Here is a 19,145-nt window from a genome sequence, read left to right on the forward strand (position 1 = left end):
ATAGCCCCAACTAAGATTCTTAGGGTAGTTTTATTAAAAATGGATTTAAAATAGTCTCACGACCACCAAAATTGCCTTAAAAAAACGGAACAAAGACATTTGCCCCTCCACTTTTTTTTTTAATCTAAAAATACTTATATACCCTCACTAGATGCGGGCATAAATTGGCCAAGTGTGCAAATCTTTTCCCAAATTTTGACGATATTCTTAACATGGTTCTCTTCTTTCTCAGCTACCAATCTTCGTCAATGGCAAAACAACAACAAAGAAACTCCGCAAGTCATGGTCCATCAGTGTTGGGTCAACCACATCGACCTGCCTGAGTGCAGCAAGCGCAGAAGATATAGGGGTGCACAAAAGAACCGGAACTGGAACCGTGATAACCGGAACTGTTTTTTACGATTTTCATGGTTCCGGTTCCGAATTTAAGAACCGTGGACATACGGTTCCGGCTCCGGTTCTGATTCCAGCTCGTGGGAACCGGTAAGAATCGGAACCGTATATATATATTATATATTTAATTTTATACTTTAAAAACGAAGTAAAGGCGTTAAGATGAGTTGCTGGACCTGAAAAAAAAACATATTTTTTTAGTTTTTTTTGCCCTAAATGTCTCACTCTCTCGGTCCTTGCCAGTCGCCTCCTCTGAGTCCTCTCAAATTCTCAATCTCTCATGATCTCATCTTCCGTCTCTGTTTGCTAAGAGTTGACCGACACCGGCATGTTGGTCATTTGAGGACATCATTATCGACGCTCCTGATCTCCCCGCCTACATCTCCAACCTTCCCGACGAGTGCTTAGCTTGCATATTCCAGTCGCTTGGCTCCAGTGATCAGAAACGATGCTCTCTCGAATGTCGCCGGTGGTTTCAGATCTAGGGACAGAGCCGTCACCGTCTCTCTCTCAACGCCCAAGCCGATTTGCTCTCGGTGGTTCCGTCTCTGTTTTTGAGGTTCGATGCGGTGACTAAACTCACTCTGAAATGCAATCGCAGATCTGCTAGCATCGGCGATGAAGCTCTCAAGCTCATCTTGACTCTTGTGTCAACGAGGACCTCCCTCTCTTCTAATCCTTGCAGGAGGTTAAGAAGCGTCATCCTTTCAGTTCAGGTATGATGTGATTTTATTTTCTTATCAACACTGTATGATGAGCTCTGATTCCAGAGATCATCTCTTGTTTTATTGCAGTTTGCTCGATCTATTTGGAGATCGTAGGTTGAGTTATTCTATTCTAATCGTCAAATTTTTTAGGCAGGTCGTGGGTACGCCGGTATCAACACTGTATGTTCGATTCGGATTGGAGTTCTCTGTCAGTAACTTTGATCAATTGGTGGAATGTTTTGTTTCTCAAGCTTCCGAAACCCAATAGCTTGACTGCTTGCCGAGAGTTAACGGTTCACCGGAACCGAACCGTAGAAACGGTTCGGTTCCGGTCCCGGTTCCATATTATACAATTCCAGTCCCGGTTCCGTTTTTAAGGAACCATTGTGAACGATTCCGGTTCCGGTTCCGGCCGGAACCGTGAGAACCGGAACCGTGTGCACCCCTACGAAGATATGACCGACATGGCTATTGCCCCACACGTGAATTTCCCTCCTCTTTTTTACGAGGGGGATAGAAACGGCTTTTTGCATTTGATTTGATAATTAAAAATTATTATATAACAATAGATGCCTAGAAGGTAAAATAGTAATACTTTCAAACGATTTTCTAAAATAAGCTAATCAAGTAACAACCGTGAATGAGAGAATGCAGGTGAAAGCTACGCCTAACATGTCATTTTATCATTCACACCAACAATAATATCTTTGAGCATTATAACAGCATCAGCCAATGCAGTTTTCCATTGAGATGGCAGTCACCAGTCCGAAAAGAATTTTCAAATTATACACACAGTAACACACTACACACACACCAACATTATTTACAATTATCTACATTGATAGGGGGTGACTGAGATAGAGACTCGAGAGGACCTTGGTTTTTGTTGGTCTACACGAGGGAACACTCGAAAGTCATAATCGTTTAAAGAGGGTTTATTCACATTTTTAATTGTTCAAAGTAGAAAATAGTCAAATACCCATTTTCAGAGAGCCCTCATAACAACTTTGCCGGTTGTGTGAATTCCCTTTGCAGCAAGTCTCAATACGGCACGACTCTTGTACAACCTGCAAATTGGAACTTCATGTAAAGAGCATCCATGTGTTGTACTGCAAAAGCACTAACATTCGTCTCTATTGGAATTGAGAAATGCAGCATAGGACAAGCAAGTCCAGAAGCACTTCCAACAAGGCTATTTAGGATGTTACAAATTCTATAACCATCATGACGAGTTCATATATCAAACTAAGAACAGATTTCAACCATGTAAAATTTTTTAAAACTTCAAAAATTTTCAAATTTTATTGGAGTGCTAAAATTCTGTAAAATACTATGTTGGCTGAAAAATTGAAACATATAAAAAGAAAAATGATAATTAAAAAAAAAAAAAAGCCTCAAATTAGGCATGGGAAACTTTTTATTTTAAAAAGTGAGTTTTTCCAATGCCCTACACTCCTTCCTTAATCCTTAACCTTCGATGCATTGTTCTTTTATTTTTACTTTATGGAAACCCATTAATAATTTATCTAAAAGGCAAGGCTAATTGATGCTTGCTTTTTCCCCATCGTGTGTTTCCATAATACATAGGAAACTATGCAGTTGTTCAACTAGACTGTTTGACTGACAATGTTAAGCATCTGTTATGAATTTATCATCTCATGCGGTAACCATCCAGAAACATCTCAGTCCAAATAATCGAAATAGGCTTTTTTGGGTTTTGTTGATCACTACGTGACAGAGCATGATGAAAATAATATGGCAATTTTACGGAGCAGACAAAGAGAGCCACAAAGCACTATCATTAAAATGAGAGATTGTAACAGACCGTAATTGTTGTGCAGGGTCAGTACTTAACTATATTTTGCTTGAATGGCAGAAGGGAATTGAAGGTAAGCAGAAAGGAATTGAAGGTAAAAATTCAATTGCAGAAAGGAATTGAAGGTACAAATTGAGCGCACAAACAATATTAACGGCATAGTCAAGAACTCACCCAACCAAAGCAAGGCCCCAGGTGGAAAGCGTATAAAACATCATCCCAGCATGCCAAACATGTAACATCTTGTCCAACTTGTTCATGCCACCCAACGCATTTGTCAGAACTGCAAGATCAAATTTTCATGTTGAGATACTTTCAAATAGTAGAACCGTGTATTCCTCTAATTTCCTGAGGCCATCCCAAATATGCAATAGCCCTAAAAATAGATAACATTCAATAAAATAGGGAAAAAACTAACAATATAAAGCTAAGAAAAAGATTTAAAAAAAGATAAAGAAAAAGAAATCAATACACCCATCAGATAGAAAAAGAAAATATTTCCTAAATGTTACAAGAACATCAAACTTCATCAAGGAAAAAACACTCATATAATTCATTCATGAAAAGCCACAGGAAAGCACATAAGATGTTGAGGAAGCACTAGAGGATATCCAACATGACCTAGTCTAAGTGAACAACCTTGCAATAGAACTCTTTTATTTCCTAAAAGAACATCTTGATTCATGTACTAATTAATTCCATGTACGTCTAAGCTTTGTAAAAGTCTTCATTCACAGCAATAACCTAGTGAATTTGGTTACTAGATAAAGAGTAAAAACAAATTGTTAAGGATTTCATCCTTCACTTATTCCAGAACTTTGTCAAAAGTAAAAAAACCATTGATACTTGCAACTCGTTCCATCGATACTAACAGGTTCGTATTTTCAATGGAAAAGAATCAACTGTAAAAAATTGGTCCACATGTTTGCTCCCAATCCAGAAAGACAATTTTGAATAAATTGTCAACTACCTAGACACTAGTAATTTGGAGCATTGACAAATGAATACTTATAAAAGAACAAAAGGCCTTAAATAATTAGATTTTACCAGAAAAGAAAGGGGAAAATTATGTACATTAAGAAACCTTGATTTTTTTGGTAATCAATGAACAAACACATCAATCAGGCATTCTGCAAGAAGAGAATCCTGAAATTTCTTGATGACAACCCCCCTCTACCTTCTTTTTTGAAAAGGAAAAAAAAGAAAGAAAAAAGAAAAAAAGGAGTGGAGGTGAAGGGAGAAAAGAAAAACAGAAAGGAAGGAAGAAAGTAGTAGTCAAAAGCATAAACAAAACATCATGCCAAAAATCATCAGAATGTTCACTTCTTTGGATGTGAAGATGAATTCTTTCGTTACATGATGCTAAACCACTGAACATACAAAACACCAAGACTTAATTTTATTAGTTGTTCATCTATGTTCTGATGAACTATTACAACCATACCACAGAAGTGAAAAGAGGCATCCTAGGTAAGGTTTTTTAGCAGGGCCAGAGGCATCTCCTAGCACTAAGCTTAGTTTGCACTTTGCAAATGCTACTGAATGTGATTATGTTCATTTTCAACTAAGAATTATCAATGTTTACGTTCATTTTCAATTAAGAATTATCAATTACTAATGTACCTAAAATTCATTGGAACGACATCTGGACTAAGGATCATGTGGCGACCTTGTGGGCGGGTGTGTGTGAGCGTGTGTAGGGGCCACCAGTAGGCTACCACACTGGGCGAGCTACAGGTGCACAATCCCATATCGTCTGGGTGTGGATGGGGCAAGTGTTATATGTAGATTCAACACCCTTCTATGACACAACGCGTTTTAAAGCCGTGATGTCCGTGAACCCATCAGAACTCTGTAGTTAAGCGTGCTTAACTTGGAGTAGTACTAGGATGGGTGACCCCCTGGGAAGTCTCTGGTCTGGGTGAGCCAAAAGCGGACAATATTGTGTCTGGCCAGGGTGAGGGTCGTTACAGATCAACTTAGCAAATATTACATAACTGGCATAGGACATTCCTGATATTGCATAGTTGGTTTAAGAAATTGGCTTAAAGAGTCACATCACTTGCATTTATTTAATCGGGCATTCATGTGTTAATCCAATCAGTCTGAGAGCTGGTCTTTGAGTATAAAGAAGTAATAGTTAAATTGGAAGAAACTACAATTAAAAGTTCTCCAGCAAGCTAATCAAAATTGTTTCCATTTTCTTGGTGGCATCTCTGATTGCCAAAGAAAGTTGGAAAATGCAAAAAGGTGTTAGTCATTAGCTAAGGAAGGGTGTCTGGCAGTCTGCATGAGGACAAATGCAAGCTTGGAGATGCAATCAATAATTATGACTACTCCCATAGGCAACTAGCATAAATTATAGAAAATAATCATCTCAATATGCCTTCGGATGTCTACAATTTAGGGATTCCCACAAGCATAAACTCAAGAGGAGATTGCATGTCAAAAGGGATGCATTGACCACAGAGTATCATAGTAGAATATTGATATATTTCTCCTCCTCTCTTTCTTTGAAGGATATGCTCCATTGAACTTCGGTATTTTCTATAATTTCATTTCCAAAAACTTAGAAAAATAGCATAGCTTAAACAGATGTTCTTGATGAGAATATAATAGCCTAGGCATTCTAAGTGAAAGAGTAGACAAAGGGTGGTATCACCTGATACTAAAGACTAATGAAGTGCTATCACTTATCAGGTTTATACTCATACCATAAGGGCCACAAACATCAGGGAAAAAATAGACTGCAAACTACTCTTTTTTGATAAGTAAAATTGAACTGTAAACTTACCATTTTGAAGCTCCTCTGGTTTCAAACTCTGCAAGTCCACAGGACCAAAACAATGTGAGATAAATTTATTTATTTATTATTTTTTATAAGTAGAGATGCATGAAATTTAATTCCATAAGAAAAACAAGAACAAAATGTACCAGTCATCATATACCTGAGCTTTTGGGTTAGACAGGATGCATCTAGCCATAAAATTGGCAACCCCGTCCACCACTTGTTCTTCAGTAACAATTACGTAACTTTCATTATCAATTCCACTCCTTTCTTCAACATTACTTGGAACCATTTCATCAGTGACCCACACCCACCAACTCGGTTCTTCCAAGTCAACATTAATTAATATTTCAGATGACTGAAGATCGGCCCCTAATTAGAACCAAAACAACATAATCAACATATGAACAAATTAAGTCACTAACAAGCATCAAAAGAAAATTCAAATATTGTAAAAATGGCTACAATTATAACTATATTGTCATCGGAAGGAACAAACTGAAAGAACCTGAAACATCCTTGAAAGGAAATTTGCATCCAGTTCCATCCACAGATTCAAGACTTAGAGATTTAAGTTGAGTCAAGAAGTTTTCAGAATCCACAGTAGCTACAAGACGAGCATACAACTGCAATGGACAAACAACCATCAGTATAAATTTTGCTACAGCTTAAGAATACAAATACAAATAATTAACGTTTCAAATGTTCAATTTTTTATTTTTATTTTTATTTGTAAAAGTATTCTCCTTGCAGGCAGTAAAAAAGAACAAAGAAACTAGGGGGAAAAAAAAAAAAAGCAGACTGTGAGGCATTGAAATCCATATATTGATGCATCCTTTATATTTAGTCGCTTCAAATGTGCTATGCAATCAATTGTTCTTGCTGTTCTGCTCCGAAAATGATCCAATTTTAATAGATTTTTTTTATATAAAAAAAAAAAATCAAACATTTAACCAGAAATAACAGGAAATTGAGAGGTTCCAAAGGATTAATAGTGTTTTGATGTTAAGTCCTTGAATTTTCGGCTTATTCGTTAGGTTCATTAGACAAAGGTTCAAAAGCATATATCTAATTAACAAACACATGTTATGCACAAATTGAGACGACCGAATAAACACACACGAATTCCCAATTGAGAAAAAGACAGCACAAAAATTCTAGGAACATAATCAAAGGCAGATATACGTACATCAGAAGGGCAATCTCGCGACAAACAAGGAGCTTCCGAGAGGTTTTGAAGGAGATTGAGGTTCTTTTCGAGCAAGTTCCTGAGACGCTGATTTTCTGATCGCAGGGCCTCCAATTCGTTTTCAGATGGGGGCGAATTGTTGCGATCGGCGGCTGCCTCGTCGTGGTGGTGGTGGCGGTCGAAACGCTCCATAGCGGTCCAAGCGACGTCCGCCACCTCCACCACCGTCTTCGCCACCTCTATAGGGTTATGACCCACCATCTTTCTCCCTCTAGGTTTTGGCCCTAATTTCAGAATTGCAGACAACCTACCAAAGCTTTATCGTGGCGTGAATGGTTAGTCACCTTCTCTCTCTATCTCTATTTTTCCCACAACTTGTTTGGCAAAATCAAATAAACAATCATAAGTCATAACCCGTCCAAATATTTATGGATCCGAATCTTTGTTCTATAGTTCTATTATTTCTCGTGTTGACCCGAATAATAAATGTATTAGACCGAACCTTGAAATAATAGTTGTAGAATTCTCCAAAGAGTTACGCAATTTGGATATTAAATTGCTATTTTATGCAGTATATATTATTTATTATATATATAATAAATTGCTATTTTGTTCAAATTATAAAAATTTTAAAACCGTGAGAGCATATTAAACCAAATTAAACTGTTTTTTCTTTGATTTAGTTGGATTTAATTTTACAAATCGGTTGAGATTGAATTTTTATAGAATTATAAATAACGATTTGATATTAAAATATTTTTAAATCAGTCAAATCAAACATCTATTTTGAGTCATGACATAAGCAAACTGACCCAATTCAAAGGTATTGGGCGCAAAATATATCTTATTTATAAATTCAAACATGATTTAGAATTTTTTATTTTTTTATAAAAAAACTTTAGCTTATGTGATATTTCCTGAACCAGTAAAAATCAGATTCGATTTATTTCCAAAGAGAAAAAAAAATACATTTACATTATGTACATATGAAGGGGTTCATGTTGATATTGTAATAGTCTCGTTGTCGGAAGGTCATTCATGCTCAAAATCTCCTCTTGTAAAGGTACAATTTTTTCTTCAATTCTGAACACCCACACACATGTATATGTATATATATATATATATATATATCTGTTTCTTGCCATTCGGTCTGGTTTAGTTCTATAATTCTATTGGCTCGCGTTCGGTTTGGCTCTATTGATCGTTCGGTTTAGTTTCAATTTTCGTAAATCGTTAGGACCGATTTGATTTCAAATTCTTAACTGAACCGTTATGCACCCGTAATGGTTTAATTGGATGGATAAGAATAGGGATAGGGTTTATCACGGAGATACTTTGAAGTTGTTTCCGTAGAATAGAAGAATTTAGGGCACAAAATCTTTCTTCTGTTCTGGCGACTGAACAGGTTTAGGTTTCGTTTGGATACATTGGAGAGAAAAGAAAAGAAAGGATTATGAGAGAAAAGAAAAGAAAAGAAAGGGAAAGAAATGTTTATATTTATGTTTGGATAGATAGGAGAGAAAAGAAAAGAATTGATAATATTGTTGTTTGGATAACAAAAAGGAGAGAAAAGAAAAGAATTGATAATAATAAAATTACTATCTTACCCTTTATCCTTTTTGGTAGGGTTAGAACACAAAATCATTTCAGCCTCCTCCATCTATCTATTCCCGATCTCACAGATCCCTCCGTCTCTCTCTCTCTCTCTCTCTCTCCAACTACAAAATCTACAAAAATAGTCAAAAACCCATATCAGCTCTCTCTCTCTCTTCAACTGCCAACTACAAAATCTACCAAAATTAGTAGATCAAAACCCATCTGCTCTCTCTCTCTCCCCAGCTGCAAACTACAAAATCTACAAAAATAGAAGGTCAAAACCCATATCGGCTGTCTCTCTCTCCAACTGCCAACTACAAAATCTACAAAATCTACCAAAATCAAAAGACGATCTCTGCAACAGACGATCTCTGCAACTTCCAGCGAATTTTCCGGCGTTCTCTGCAACTTCCGGCGAATTTTCAGACGATTTCTGCAACTTCCGGCGACTTTTCCGACGATTTCTGCAACTTCCGGCAAGTTTCCGACAGTCTCTGCAACTTTCGACGAATTTTCCGATGATCTTTGCAACTTCCGGCGACTTTTCCGGATGGGCTCCAAAGGTCATTAGCTCCCTTTCTCTCCAAATCCCTCCAAATCTTGTCAATTTTGGAGGGATTTGGTTTTATTGTTTAGGAGAGATTTGGAGGGATCCCAATCCTTTCTTTTCTCTCCAAAACCCTCCATCCAAACACACCTATCCCTATCCTTCTCTTTCTTTTCTCTCCAAAACCCTCCAAATCCCTCAATCCAAACGAGGCCTTAGCGATGAGAAGTTAAAATTGGCTATAAATATTCTGACTATTGGTTAAGAGTTCAGAGAGCAGATACTGTTATTCATGCAAAAATGTCTGACCGGATATATGAGCTGATTAAATATGATCTTGATGAAAATACTAATATTGATTGGGTAAACGAAATGATGGAGGTTGTTTATGATGACAACAAACCTGAATTTCTCTCTCTTATGAAGAAGCTATATCGAAGATACGAAATGCCTAAAAAAAAAAAAAGTTGGGGAGGAGGAATTAGGCAGTAATCAAGCTCAATATTGCCCGCCAGATATTTTGGACGATATCTGTACCTATGGCGCAATAGATTGTGCCATGGCTTTTTTCTGTTGAGAGACCGGTTTCGTCGCCGATCTTAATGTTCCCAATATGTATGGATGTTATCCATTGCATTTAGCAGCTAATAGTTTATCTTGTGAAATGGTCGCATTGTTACTTTGCCACGGAGCTCGGACTGATGTCACAACCATAGAGGTAGAGGGTAGGTTGAGGGGTACTTGTCTCCTCTCAATGTGTCACTTGAAACAGTAAGTTATCATGGATACTTGATTGATTGGACTCCGAAACAATCTCTCTTCAAGTTGATCATTGTTCTTTGTCTGCCTCAAATGAAAGTAGCATTAGAAACTAATAGGTTGATTGCATCAAGAACAAAAGAGGCTGTGGTTGATAAAATATTCAACCATTATGCTATGGAGGGAGAGAAGTTATTGAAATGGCTACTCTGTTGATGGTTGCTCGAGAAAAGATTATGCCAAGCGTGTCAAATATCCGCGAAAACATCATTGAAGAGATTGTGGGACTAACAGGAAGATGAAATCAAATTGATGGGTAGTCATAAGAATGATAAGTTGGTTGAAGAGGCTGTTGGACTAACCGAAGATGAATGCAAATTGCTCGGAAGATATAAGATTGGTAAGTTGGTTCGGTCGCTTGATGATATTAAGGCAGCAATGACACGGGGACTGTTGTTACTCGTACTGTTTGAGAAGGCTGGTGCTGCTCTTGAAAAATACAGGCAATCCGTAAAAAGTGAAATGCCAAAAGAGAAGTTGGTCAATGACATTAAGGCGCTGCTTGAGAGAGAGGGGTTTGTTTGAAAGGACAAGGACATCAATTTAACTGACATAGACTGCGAAAGCAAAAGTATTAAGAAGGCAACAAAAGCATTAGAAAGGAGAACGACAGTTGGGTCTCGTTCAAAGGATCTCTACACGTCACTTGACTCAGAGTCGGATAGTTATTCGGGGCTATCAACATTTTTGAAATATAAGAGCTTTGCTTTTCGGCCTTCATCCCGCTCATACGTTACATTACCACTCATGGATAGAAAGAAGATGTATTCTTTTGCTATAAATGAATTTCATCCTAGTAGAACCTCAGCAATGAGAGCACCTGCAGCATATTTTCTATCAAGAAATCGATTTGACTCCTCTGCATTTGCAATAAAGAAGGGGATAACACGCATATGATTGGTTTGGCTAATCTTTGAAGGTCACAATTCTGAGAAAGCTTTGGAGTAGCACAGAAAAATATTACACATGACGAAGAACTATGAACTTCTAGGTGCTAAAGTCTTTTTACTGTAGGGGGTTTCATAATAAGTTTGTAATAGTGTTACCTTAAGTTTAATTTTAATGAAGGATGTAATTTCATTGTTGGATTTTCGAAAGAGTGATGTTTCTTTACCAGCTGATTCGGTTCAGACTGTATTTTTCTTCTCAATTTATTATTTTGCTCGTATTTATAAAACGTAATAGTGTAAAGCAGAGGATTTAAGACTCTTACCTTGTACTAATAAATATATATTTTTTGTAAGTATATGCTAACTATAATTGTATCAAATTGTAAAACAATTATTAATCTGACTAAAGAGTATGTACGCCAAATTTTGGAGGCTTTCAATCTTGCATTGCTTTCTAAGTAGTAAGTAGGGTTGGCGTCTCCAAGTTTTTCAGTCTAGGTTGGTTTACGAGCTTCTAAAAGGGATATAATTTCCTAATTCCTTGTTTTTGGATGCAGCAAAAGGTCAAACCCTCTTGGCTTTGGAGTAGTTTGCTGGCAGCAAAGGATGTGCTTAAAGCCGGTTTAATTTGGAAGATTGGTGATGGAAAGCTTGTTAGCAAGTGTGGGCTTTCTCCAAAAATGGTGAATTTACAGTCAAGTCTTCCTATCATGTGGCTTTACAAAACATTGCCCCTTGCCCAACTATTTTTTGATGCTCACAGAGAAAGCTGTTCATGCATCCCTCTCCATGGCTACTGGGGCCAACTGTGGTCTCTTAAAGTCAAGCCTAAGGTGCAGCATTTTTTATGGCGTTGTCTCCACGGTTGCATTTCAACTCAATTGGCGTTATGGAAGAAAGGGGTGGTGGAGGATGCTGTTTGCCAAGCCTGTGGTATGGAGGTGGAAGATCTGTTGCATATGTTGGGTGGTTGTTCTAGGCCAGCTCGAGTGTGGAAATTTTGTCCTCTCTGTGTGGATCCACTTGTTTCCTTGGGTTCTTGTTGGGCAGAGTGGTGGTTTGCGCTTGGTCAGTGGAATGCAAAGTGTTGTGTTTCCATGGGGAGTTATGGTCGGAACATGAAATAATTTCGATGGCTCTGTCTGTCCCAGTTCTTGGAATTTCTTGATGTGCTTGACCCTTGTGGTTTGGAGGAGGACAACGATAGAGGAGTTTTGCCTGTGTCATGGGCTAGCAGGAGGGATTGTGGTTCGTGATTGCAATGGTCAGCTGGTGGCTTCCATCACCTGCGTTTTTGCTGATGTTTGGGAGGCCTCTATTGCCATAGCCCTTGTTTTGAGGCATGCTGTGCAGGTTGTTAGTAGCTGGGGTTGTCTCTGAGTCGGATGCTCAGCTTGTGGTTAACGCTCTGCGCACTCTAGGTCATACCAGGTGAAGCTTCTTACCATAGTTGAAGACATTAAATGTTGGTTGCTTTAAATTTTAGCTAAATATGCTTTGAAAACAAAAAAATAATAATTTGTTGGATGAGAGAGCACATGTGATATGGAATGTCTATGAATGTGTCTATTGACTTGTGCTTCATCCAGATTGTTCAAGAGTATGTGTCTCTTAGTACCAACTAAGAGAGAAAAAAAAGAACTAATAGCATTGCTATAGATCACAGTAACAGTGAAGTTGTCTTCAAAAAAATAGCATAAAGAAACTACAGATGAATCCGACTTTATTTAGGCCTGAAATAAAATCACCAGACCTCATATGAAAACCTGAAAACCAACAAGGCCAGCAAGGTAAAGCATTTCATCAAATATGAATGAATCAGAAAAAATGCCACTGTAAGTGCAAAAAACTTGCTTCATTTGTTATAAATTGCAATGTAACACAATTCGTTTGGCTTTATTTTTTCAAAGCATCAATCATCCTAAATTTCATTTGTTTGCCTCTATCCAGGTGATACGAGGCTGTCTACATGGATAGTTGCATGAAAAGTCTCAATTTCTTCAATGTCAGGTTTGACAATATCCCTATATGTAATATTTTTTGTCCGGTAAGTAACACCCCTATATGTTCTCTCTCTTGCGTTGTATAAAACTAACCTAGTGTGATCTAACAACAGAGCTTCATCATTCCCCAACAAACCCAATGGCTCCAAGGTATATCTAAATGGGACTTTAATATCAAGTTTAGTCCAAGACTCGCACACCCCATATTCCTTCATAACCCAAAGTGCATCATGTAACGGTAGTACACAAAGGCATCCTTCAAACAACAGTAGGTGGCAATGGCGATGGACGAAGGAAGTAGGCAAGGGAATCCTCCTCAGTTTCTCATCCGCCAAACTAAATGCAGCAATCTCTAATGATGTGTGGAAATCAAGCCAATGAATGGCTCCATTCAGGCGCGTCATAACTTGAATACCACGCTCAGGAAAGTCTTCAACTTTTCTCAAGAACTATTTCTCAGTGAATATACATAGATGTTATAGCTGGTTATTTTCACCAATTTGTAATCATCAGAGCAATGGTCATAGCCAAATCCGACCGTGTTACACGCACTTGAACCGCAACAGAGACTTAACGGGCAATTTTGAGAGTATTTCGGAAAGCAGACTGTGGGGAAGGTAAGGCAAAGGCATGGTCGCTTGGATTTGTTAGATATCTGTGCTGCTAATGTACACGTTCTCTGAAACAAAGTGCCAAAGTCGGTTATGACTTAGTCTTTGCATCCAAAAGGGATTCGAAGAAGAGATAAAAGGAATGTACTACGAGCCCTTGGACTTAGTCTGTAAAGTTGATTAGTTTTTTAATTTATTTAATAATAATATTTTTTAAAATACTCTATTGTTAATTTTACAATAATAGATGTTGGATGATGACAACTTTATTAAGAAGGAGTTTAAATGTCTTTACAAAAAAATAAAATTGTCTAATGAAAAAAAGCTGCCAAAAATATTTAACTTCTACTCACATAATTTTGAAAGGTGCAAATTTGTTTCATTCAAAACAAGCTAAATTTGGTAATTATTAAAACCGTTTTAATGATTAACAAACACATCTAAACACAATTTTTAAAAATAAAAGGGTTTTTTAAGTAGTAAAGAAGCCATCCCGTGCTCTACAACCATTTTATTGTTTAATTCTTAATTGAGTTTTATTTGAGATAGAAATTCCTTGATAAGATCATAAATAAAAGACTATTTTTTGACATTCTATTGCTAATTTTACAATAATATCCTTTAATATTATGTTACTATATTTGATAGTAGTAACTTTATTCAGGAAGTGGTGTCATTGTCGTTATAAGAAATAAATCCACAAAATATTCAACCTCTACTCAAAATGTAATTTTATAAGCTTTAAATTATAGATTCATTCAAACGCACTACCAAACTAAATTTGATAAACGTAATTTTTTAAAATAAAAACATTTTTAAGCAGTTGAAAAGCAATCCCATATGTCTACTTTAGATATATAATTTATTAGTATAAAAAACATATTAGTTAACTTTTATTTAAAAATTATTCTTCTTGTCTTTCTAAATGCAAAAATGTTAATTAAAATTTTGTATTCTAGTTTTTTTATAATATATTTTTAAATAGATTATATAGTTTTTTTTAGATTATATAGTTAATTTCAATCAATAATCTATTTTCTCTTTATATATATATATATAAATATATTTATTTATTTTTTCATATTAAGATTCACAGTTGGAAATCTTGGAATTGGCATATTAAAAAAATTAAAATAACACACTTTATATTGAAATCTTTCTACCATAATAATAATAATAACTTATAAAGTTCAAAGAACAAGAAAAGCTTATTTTACGTATGCTATGTGCAGCATTCAGTTTCTCGTCACATAGGCATGAGAGCATAAAAAAGAAATATCAGGAGCGTCACACATATATATATGGGTGAATATTATACCATGCCATCCCAAATTGAAATGAAATTATTCAAATTTCTATAAGTTGGTTATCCCAACTTCTCAAACAAATTAACTAGTTGGTTATCCAAATTTTATGAAATTATTGTACACAACATAAATTTAGTCGCAAGAAGTAGAAAATAAAGCACAACCATATCCATAATAATTAGAACCTCATTCCCTTACTATATATTCTCATGCTCACATTTGTATCATGTGATTATGAGACATTTAAAAGAAAATTTTCATCCATAAAACTAATACTATGGTTGGTTACAGGGATAAATTGAGGAGGGATGAATAAGAGGGGATAAAAGGACTTTTCTGTGTTTGTTGGAGAGAAGGGAAAAGAGTGAGGAAGTAAAGAGAGGGATGAAGCATCCCTTATTGCTTTGTATTTTTGAACTTAAGTTGGAGGGAAGAGGAGAGAGAAAGAACCAATAAAATATCAAGAGAGAGAGAACGGAAAAGAGTGAGGAAGTTAAGGTTGATTTACTTTTATTAGAAACTTGAATTCATTTATTCAATGTTTCATATCTTGAAAAGATGGAAGAAATATTGAATTTGCTTGAATGAATATTATTGATACTGAATCGTGTATTTGTACAGGGAGATTTCTAATCATTCCTATAAGTCAGGAATCTGTTACTACATTATAGGTTGTCTAGCTATAAGTTAGGCATTATAATAGCAAAGATAATATATACAGATTATCTATTCTAAATATGGAAGATATGAAAGGTTGACTTCCTAACACTCCCCCTCAAGTTAGAGAGTGGATATCCGGTACTCCCAACTTGTGAATCATAGGAACAAAGATCTCTTTCCCCAAAGGCTTGGTCAAGACGTCTGCTAGCTGATGTGCAGAATGTACATATCTTGTAGTCACGGAACCATCTTGGATCTTGTCTCTAATGTAATGGCAATCCATCTCAATGTGCCTAGTTCGCTCATGAAAAATTGGGTTGGCCGCAATGTGTAAGGTAGCCTTGTTGTTGCAATATAGCAAGGCAGATTCATGATGTGAAAGTCCCAAGTCCCTCAATAGATATCGGAGCCATGTTAACTCACAGCAGGCTCCTGTCATTGCACGGTATTCCACCTCGACGGAAGAGAGAGAAACTGTTTTCTGTAGTTTCGACCTCCAAGATATCAATGAAGGTCCAAGAAAGACACAATATCCCGTAGTAGATCTCCTAGTGAGTGGGCAACCTGCCCAATCCGAGTCACAGTAAGCCCTTAACTTGAAATCACTATTCGAAGAGAAGAATAGGCCTTGGCCAGGTGCACCTTTTAGATATCGGACAACCCGAAGAGCTGACTCTATATGAAGTTTTCGAGGTTGGTACATAAATCTACTCAAGACATGTACTGCATATGTTATATCTGGCCTCGAAACAGTCAAATAAATTAATCTACCGACTAATCTTCTATACTGACCCTGATCTTTGAGCAAATCGCTCTTGTCCGATAATTTCAAGCCTCATTCTATAGGAGTATCAATAGGGGCTATGCCCAACAGCCCTGCATCCTCAATGATTTCTAATGCATACTTATGTTGGGAAATAAAAATCCCGTTCTTAGAATCAGAAACCTCAATACCAAGAAAGTATTTCAAATCACCAAGATCTTTGAGATTAAAATGACTATGCAGAAATTTTTTAGTTGCAGCAATGTTAACAAGGTCATTTCCAGTAATCAAAATATCATCAACATATATTAAGAGAGCAGTAAAGGACTTGTCTTGTTTTCTGTTGAATAGAGAATAATCGGCTCAAGATTGTATATAACCAGCGGAGCGAATAGCTTCTGAGAACTTGGCGAACCACTAGCGAGATGCTTGTTTCAAACCGTACAATGACTTATGAAGGCGACACACCAAGTTTTCCTCCCCCTGTCGCCGAAGCCCTGGCGGCGGAGACATATATATTTCTTTAGCTAAATCGCCGTGAAAAAAGGCATTGTTGATGTCCATTTGAGGAAGGGACCAGCCACGAGCTGCGGCCAACGCGAGCAAGCAGCGAATGGAGATGATCTTGGCAGTGGGGGAAAAAGTATCCTGATAATCGACACCTTCCAGCTGAGTGAAGCCCTTAGCGACCAATCGGGCTTTGTACCTCTCGATAGATCCATCTGAATGGTGTTTAATTTTATGCACCCATCTACAGCCAATTGGTGTCTTGCCAACCGGGAGTGGAGTGAGAGACCAAGTGCTGTTGGCTTGGAGAGCCTACAATTCGGAACGCATTGCTTCCTGCCACTCAGGATGAGCGGCGGCTTCCGAATAAGACCTAGGTTCTGTGATATTACTGATTTGAGCAACAAAAGATCGATATGTAGGCTTATATCTTTGATATGAAACATAATTTGCCAATGGATAGCGTGTACCTTTGGTCGAACCCGGCAGTAAGGAGGCCGATTGGTCGGAGCAAACGTTGGAGCAGACATAATCGTTGAGCTTGACCGGCGGACAGGTGTGGCGGCTGGAGCGACGAAACAGAGCTAGTTCGGGTTCGGGCGCCGGAGAAGGTGAAGTGGATGGTGGTGATGGACTTTCAGAGACGATGGGAGAGGATGGTCCCGGCGGAGGAAAGGAGGCAGACACGGGCAGTGGACTTGGAGAAGAAGGAGGTGATGTGTTTGGATTTGGATTGACTGTATGATCGTGTGGTGATGTGTTTGGGTTGGAATTAAAAGGATAAGTGATGTCGTTAGCCACAAGAGGAATTGGGCCAGAATTTGTGTTTGAAGGAGAAAGAGCAGAATGGGGCTTGACAGATGCATAAGGAAAAATATTTTTATGAAATTTTACATCGCGGCTAGTGAAAACCTTTTTGGTCGACAAATCGAATAATTTGTATGCCTTTTGACCGATGAGATAGCCAATAAAAATTAAGGGTATGGAACGATGGTTAAATTTGTGAGAAGTATGGACATTACTAGCATAGGCTAAACAACCAAAGACACAGAGATGAGAAAAAGAAGGTGGTTTTAAGTAGAGAAGTTCAAAAGGTGTTTTGAAAGAGGGAACCGGAGAAGGGAGTCGATTGATGATGTGTACAGCAGTAAGAGCACATTCCCCCCAAAATTGGATAGGGAGTTGAGCTTGAAATTTCAAAGCTCGAGCTACTTGTAAAATGTGACGATGCTTGCGTTCCACAACCCCATTTTGTTGAGGTGTGTAAACACAAGAATGCTAAAAAATGACACCATTATCTTGTAAAAAAGAATGAATTGAGATAAATTCTCCACCATTGTCACTTTGAAAAATCTTAATGTGAGACTCAAATTGAGTGAGAACATAACTGAAGAATCGTTTTAAAAGTGATTGTGCTTTATCTTTATGTCGCATAAAAAAAATCCATATGAAACGTGTATAATCATCAACAATAGTAAGAAAGTAATGAGCACCAAAGAAAGAAGGGTGTCGATAACGACCCCAAATGTCACAATGAATTATTTCAAAAGGTTTAATAGAAGAAATTACACTAGGACTGAAAGGTAAACGACTTTGTTTAGCCAAAGGACATATAGGGCAAACATTATTGGACTGAACGGAAAAATTTTAAAAATTCTTGGCAATGAAACTTAAACGAGGAGGTGCGAGATCGGTGGATGAGATGGTGAGATTGCAGGCTGGTTGGTTTGTGGGTGAGGAAGAGTTCGTCACAGATTTCTTCGTCGTTAGTGCCACCAAATAGTATAGTCCGTCACATTGTTTACCTAAACCAATAATCCTCCTCGTAGCCAGATCCTGCAAAATACACCAATGAGGGAAAAAAATTACTAAACAATTCAAGCCTCTCGTCAGACGACTAATTGACATTAAATCAACTTTGAATGTAGGTACACATAGCACATCATGCATTTAATAGACAGAATTCAGAGGCAATGATCCTTTTGCAACAATATTAGCTTTTTCTTCGCTAGGCAGTAGTACGGGAGGCAACGAGCAATTTTTATCTTTGCGGAAAAATGATTTAGATGATGAAGAAATATGATCTGTCGCCCCGTTATCAATGATCCAACCGTGAGAAGTGACTTTAGACAAACCTGGCTTGGTTACGGCATTTGCTTGAGAGCTAGATCCTTCATTTTTGTTGTCAAGAATTGATAAGAGCTGTTTTAATTGAGCCTCCAAAATCCCAACAACTTGGTTTCCGTCTTCTTTAGAAAAGCCCTCGGACACATGATTAGCTGTAGGCTTGTTATTATTGTTGAAACGTCTTGGGCCTGAATTATACTTTGCCTTTGGATGGCCCGCTGGATTCCCATGTAGCTCATAACAGGTTTGAACCCAGTGGCCCATTTCTCCACAGTGGGAACAATGAGGGCGTCCTCTTCCAGAGCCAGAATGACGCTTGTCTTGATCAAATCGGTGTCCTCCACTGAAATTCTCTGGTGACTTTTCTTGTGATCGGAAATCCTGTGACCCATATGGGCGGTCGGATCGCTCGGACCTCACTG

General features: G+C 37.5%; 1 protein-coding gene and 1 long non-coding RNA gene across 3 annotated transcripts; one reads left to right on the top strand and one right to left on the bottom strand.

The window, feature by feature from the left end:
• Nucleotides 1-1,806: 1,806 nt before the first annotated feature.
• On the bottom strand, nucleotides 1,807-7,293 carry LOC132274548 (uncharacterized). Of its 2 annotated transcripts, XM_059775858.1 has the most exons (7): nucleotides 6,894-7,293; nucleotides 6,213-6,330; nucleotides 5,865-6,076; nucleotides 5,711-5,738; nucleotides 3,091-3,199; nucleotides 2,080-2,167; nucleotides 1,807-1,991 (listed from the first exon to the last, which is right to left on the bottom strand). In XM_059775858.1, exons 1-6 carry the CDS (start codon nucleotides 7,152-7,154, stop codon nucleotides 2,086-2,088), a joined length of 810 nt encoding a protein of 269 aa, XP_059631841.1. In that variant the 5' UTR covers nucleotides 7,155-7,293; the 3' UTR covers nucleotides 1,807-1,991; nucleotides 2,080-2,085. The 2 variants fall into 2 exon arrangements, with proteins under 2 accessions (XP_059631841.1, XP_059631840.1); XM_059775857.1 differs by having other exon boundaries at nucleotides 1,807-2,167.
• A 456-nt stretch (nucleotides 7,294-7,749) lies between these two features.
• LOC132274550 (uncharacterized) lies at nucleotides 7,750-13,144 on the top strand. The gene is made up of 4 exons (XR_009470460.1): nucleotides 7,750-7,956; nucleotides 11,303-12,176; nucleotides 12,696-12,755; nucleotides 12,862-13,144. It is a non-coding gene; the product is annotated as an uncharacterized LOC132274550 (long non-coding RNA).
• Nucleotides 13,145-19,145: the final 6,001 nt, after the last annotated feature.

The sequence above is a fragment of the Cornus florida genome, unplaced genomic scaffold (genome assembly GCF_030987335.1).
Source record: "Cornus florida cultivar Cherokee Brave unplaced genomic scaffold, ASM3098733v1 CherokeeBrave_3.0.0_Hap2_Chr09, whole genome shotgun sequence".
Taxonomy (NCBI): Eukaryota; Viridiplantae; Streptophyta; class Magnoliopsida; order Cornales; family Cornaceae; genus Cornus; species Cornus florida.

What these genes read in the sequence shown, in the direction of transcription:
- LOC132274548 (XM_059775858.1), bottom strand. Translation starts at nt 7,154, where the DNA reads ATGGTGGGTCATAACCCTATAGAGGTGGCGAAGACGGTGGTGGAGGTG. An exon ending in TCCTTTCAAGGATGTTTCAG is followed by an intron (nt 6,077 to 6,212) that starts GTTCTTTCAGTT and finishes GGTTCTAATTAG; the next exon opens with GGGCCGATCTTCAGTCATCT. An exon ending in TGTCTAACCCAAAAGCTCAG is followed by an intron (nt 5,739 to 5,864) that starts GTATATGATGAC and finishes GTGGACTTGCAG; the next exon opens with AGTTTGAAACCAGAGGAGCT.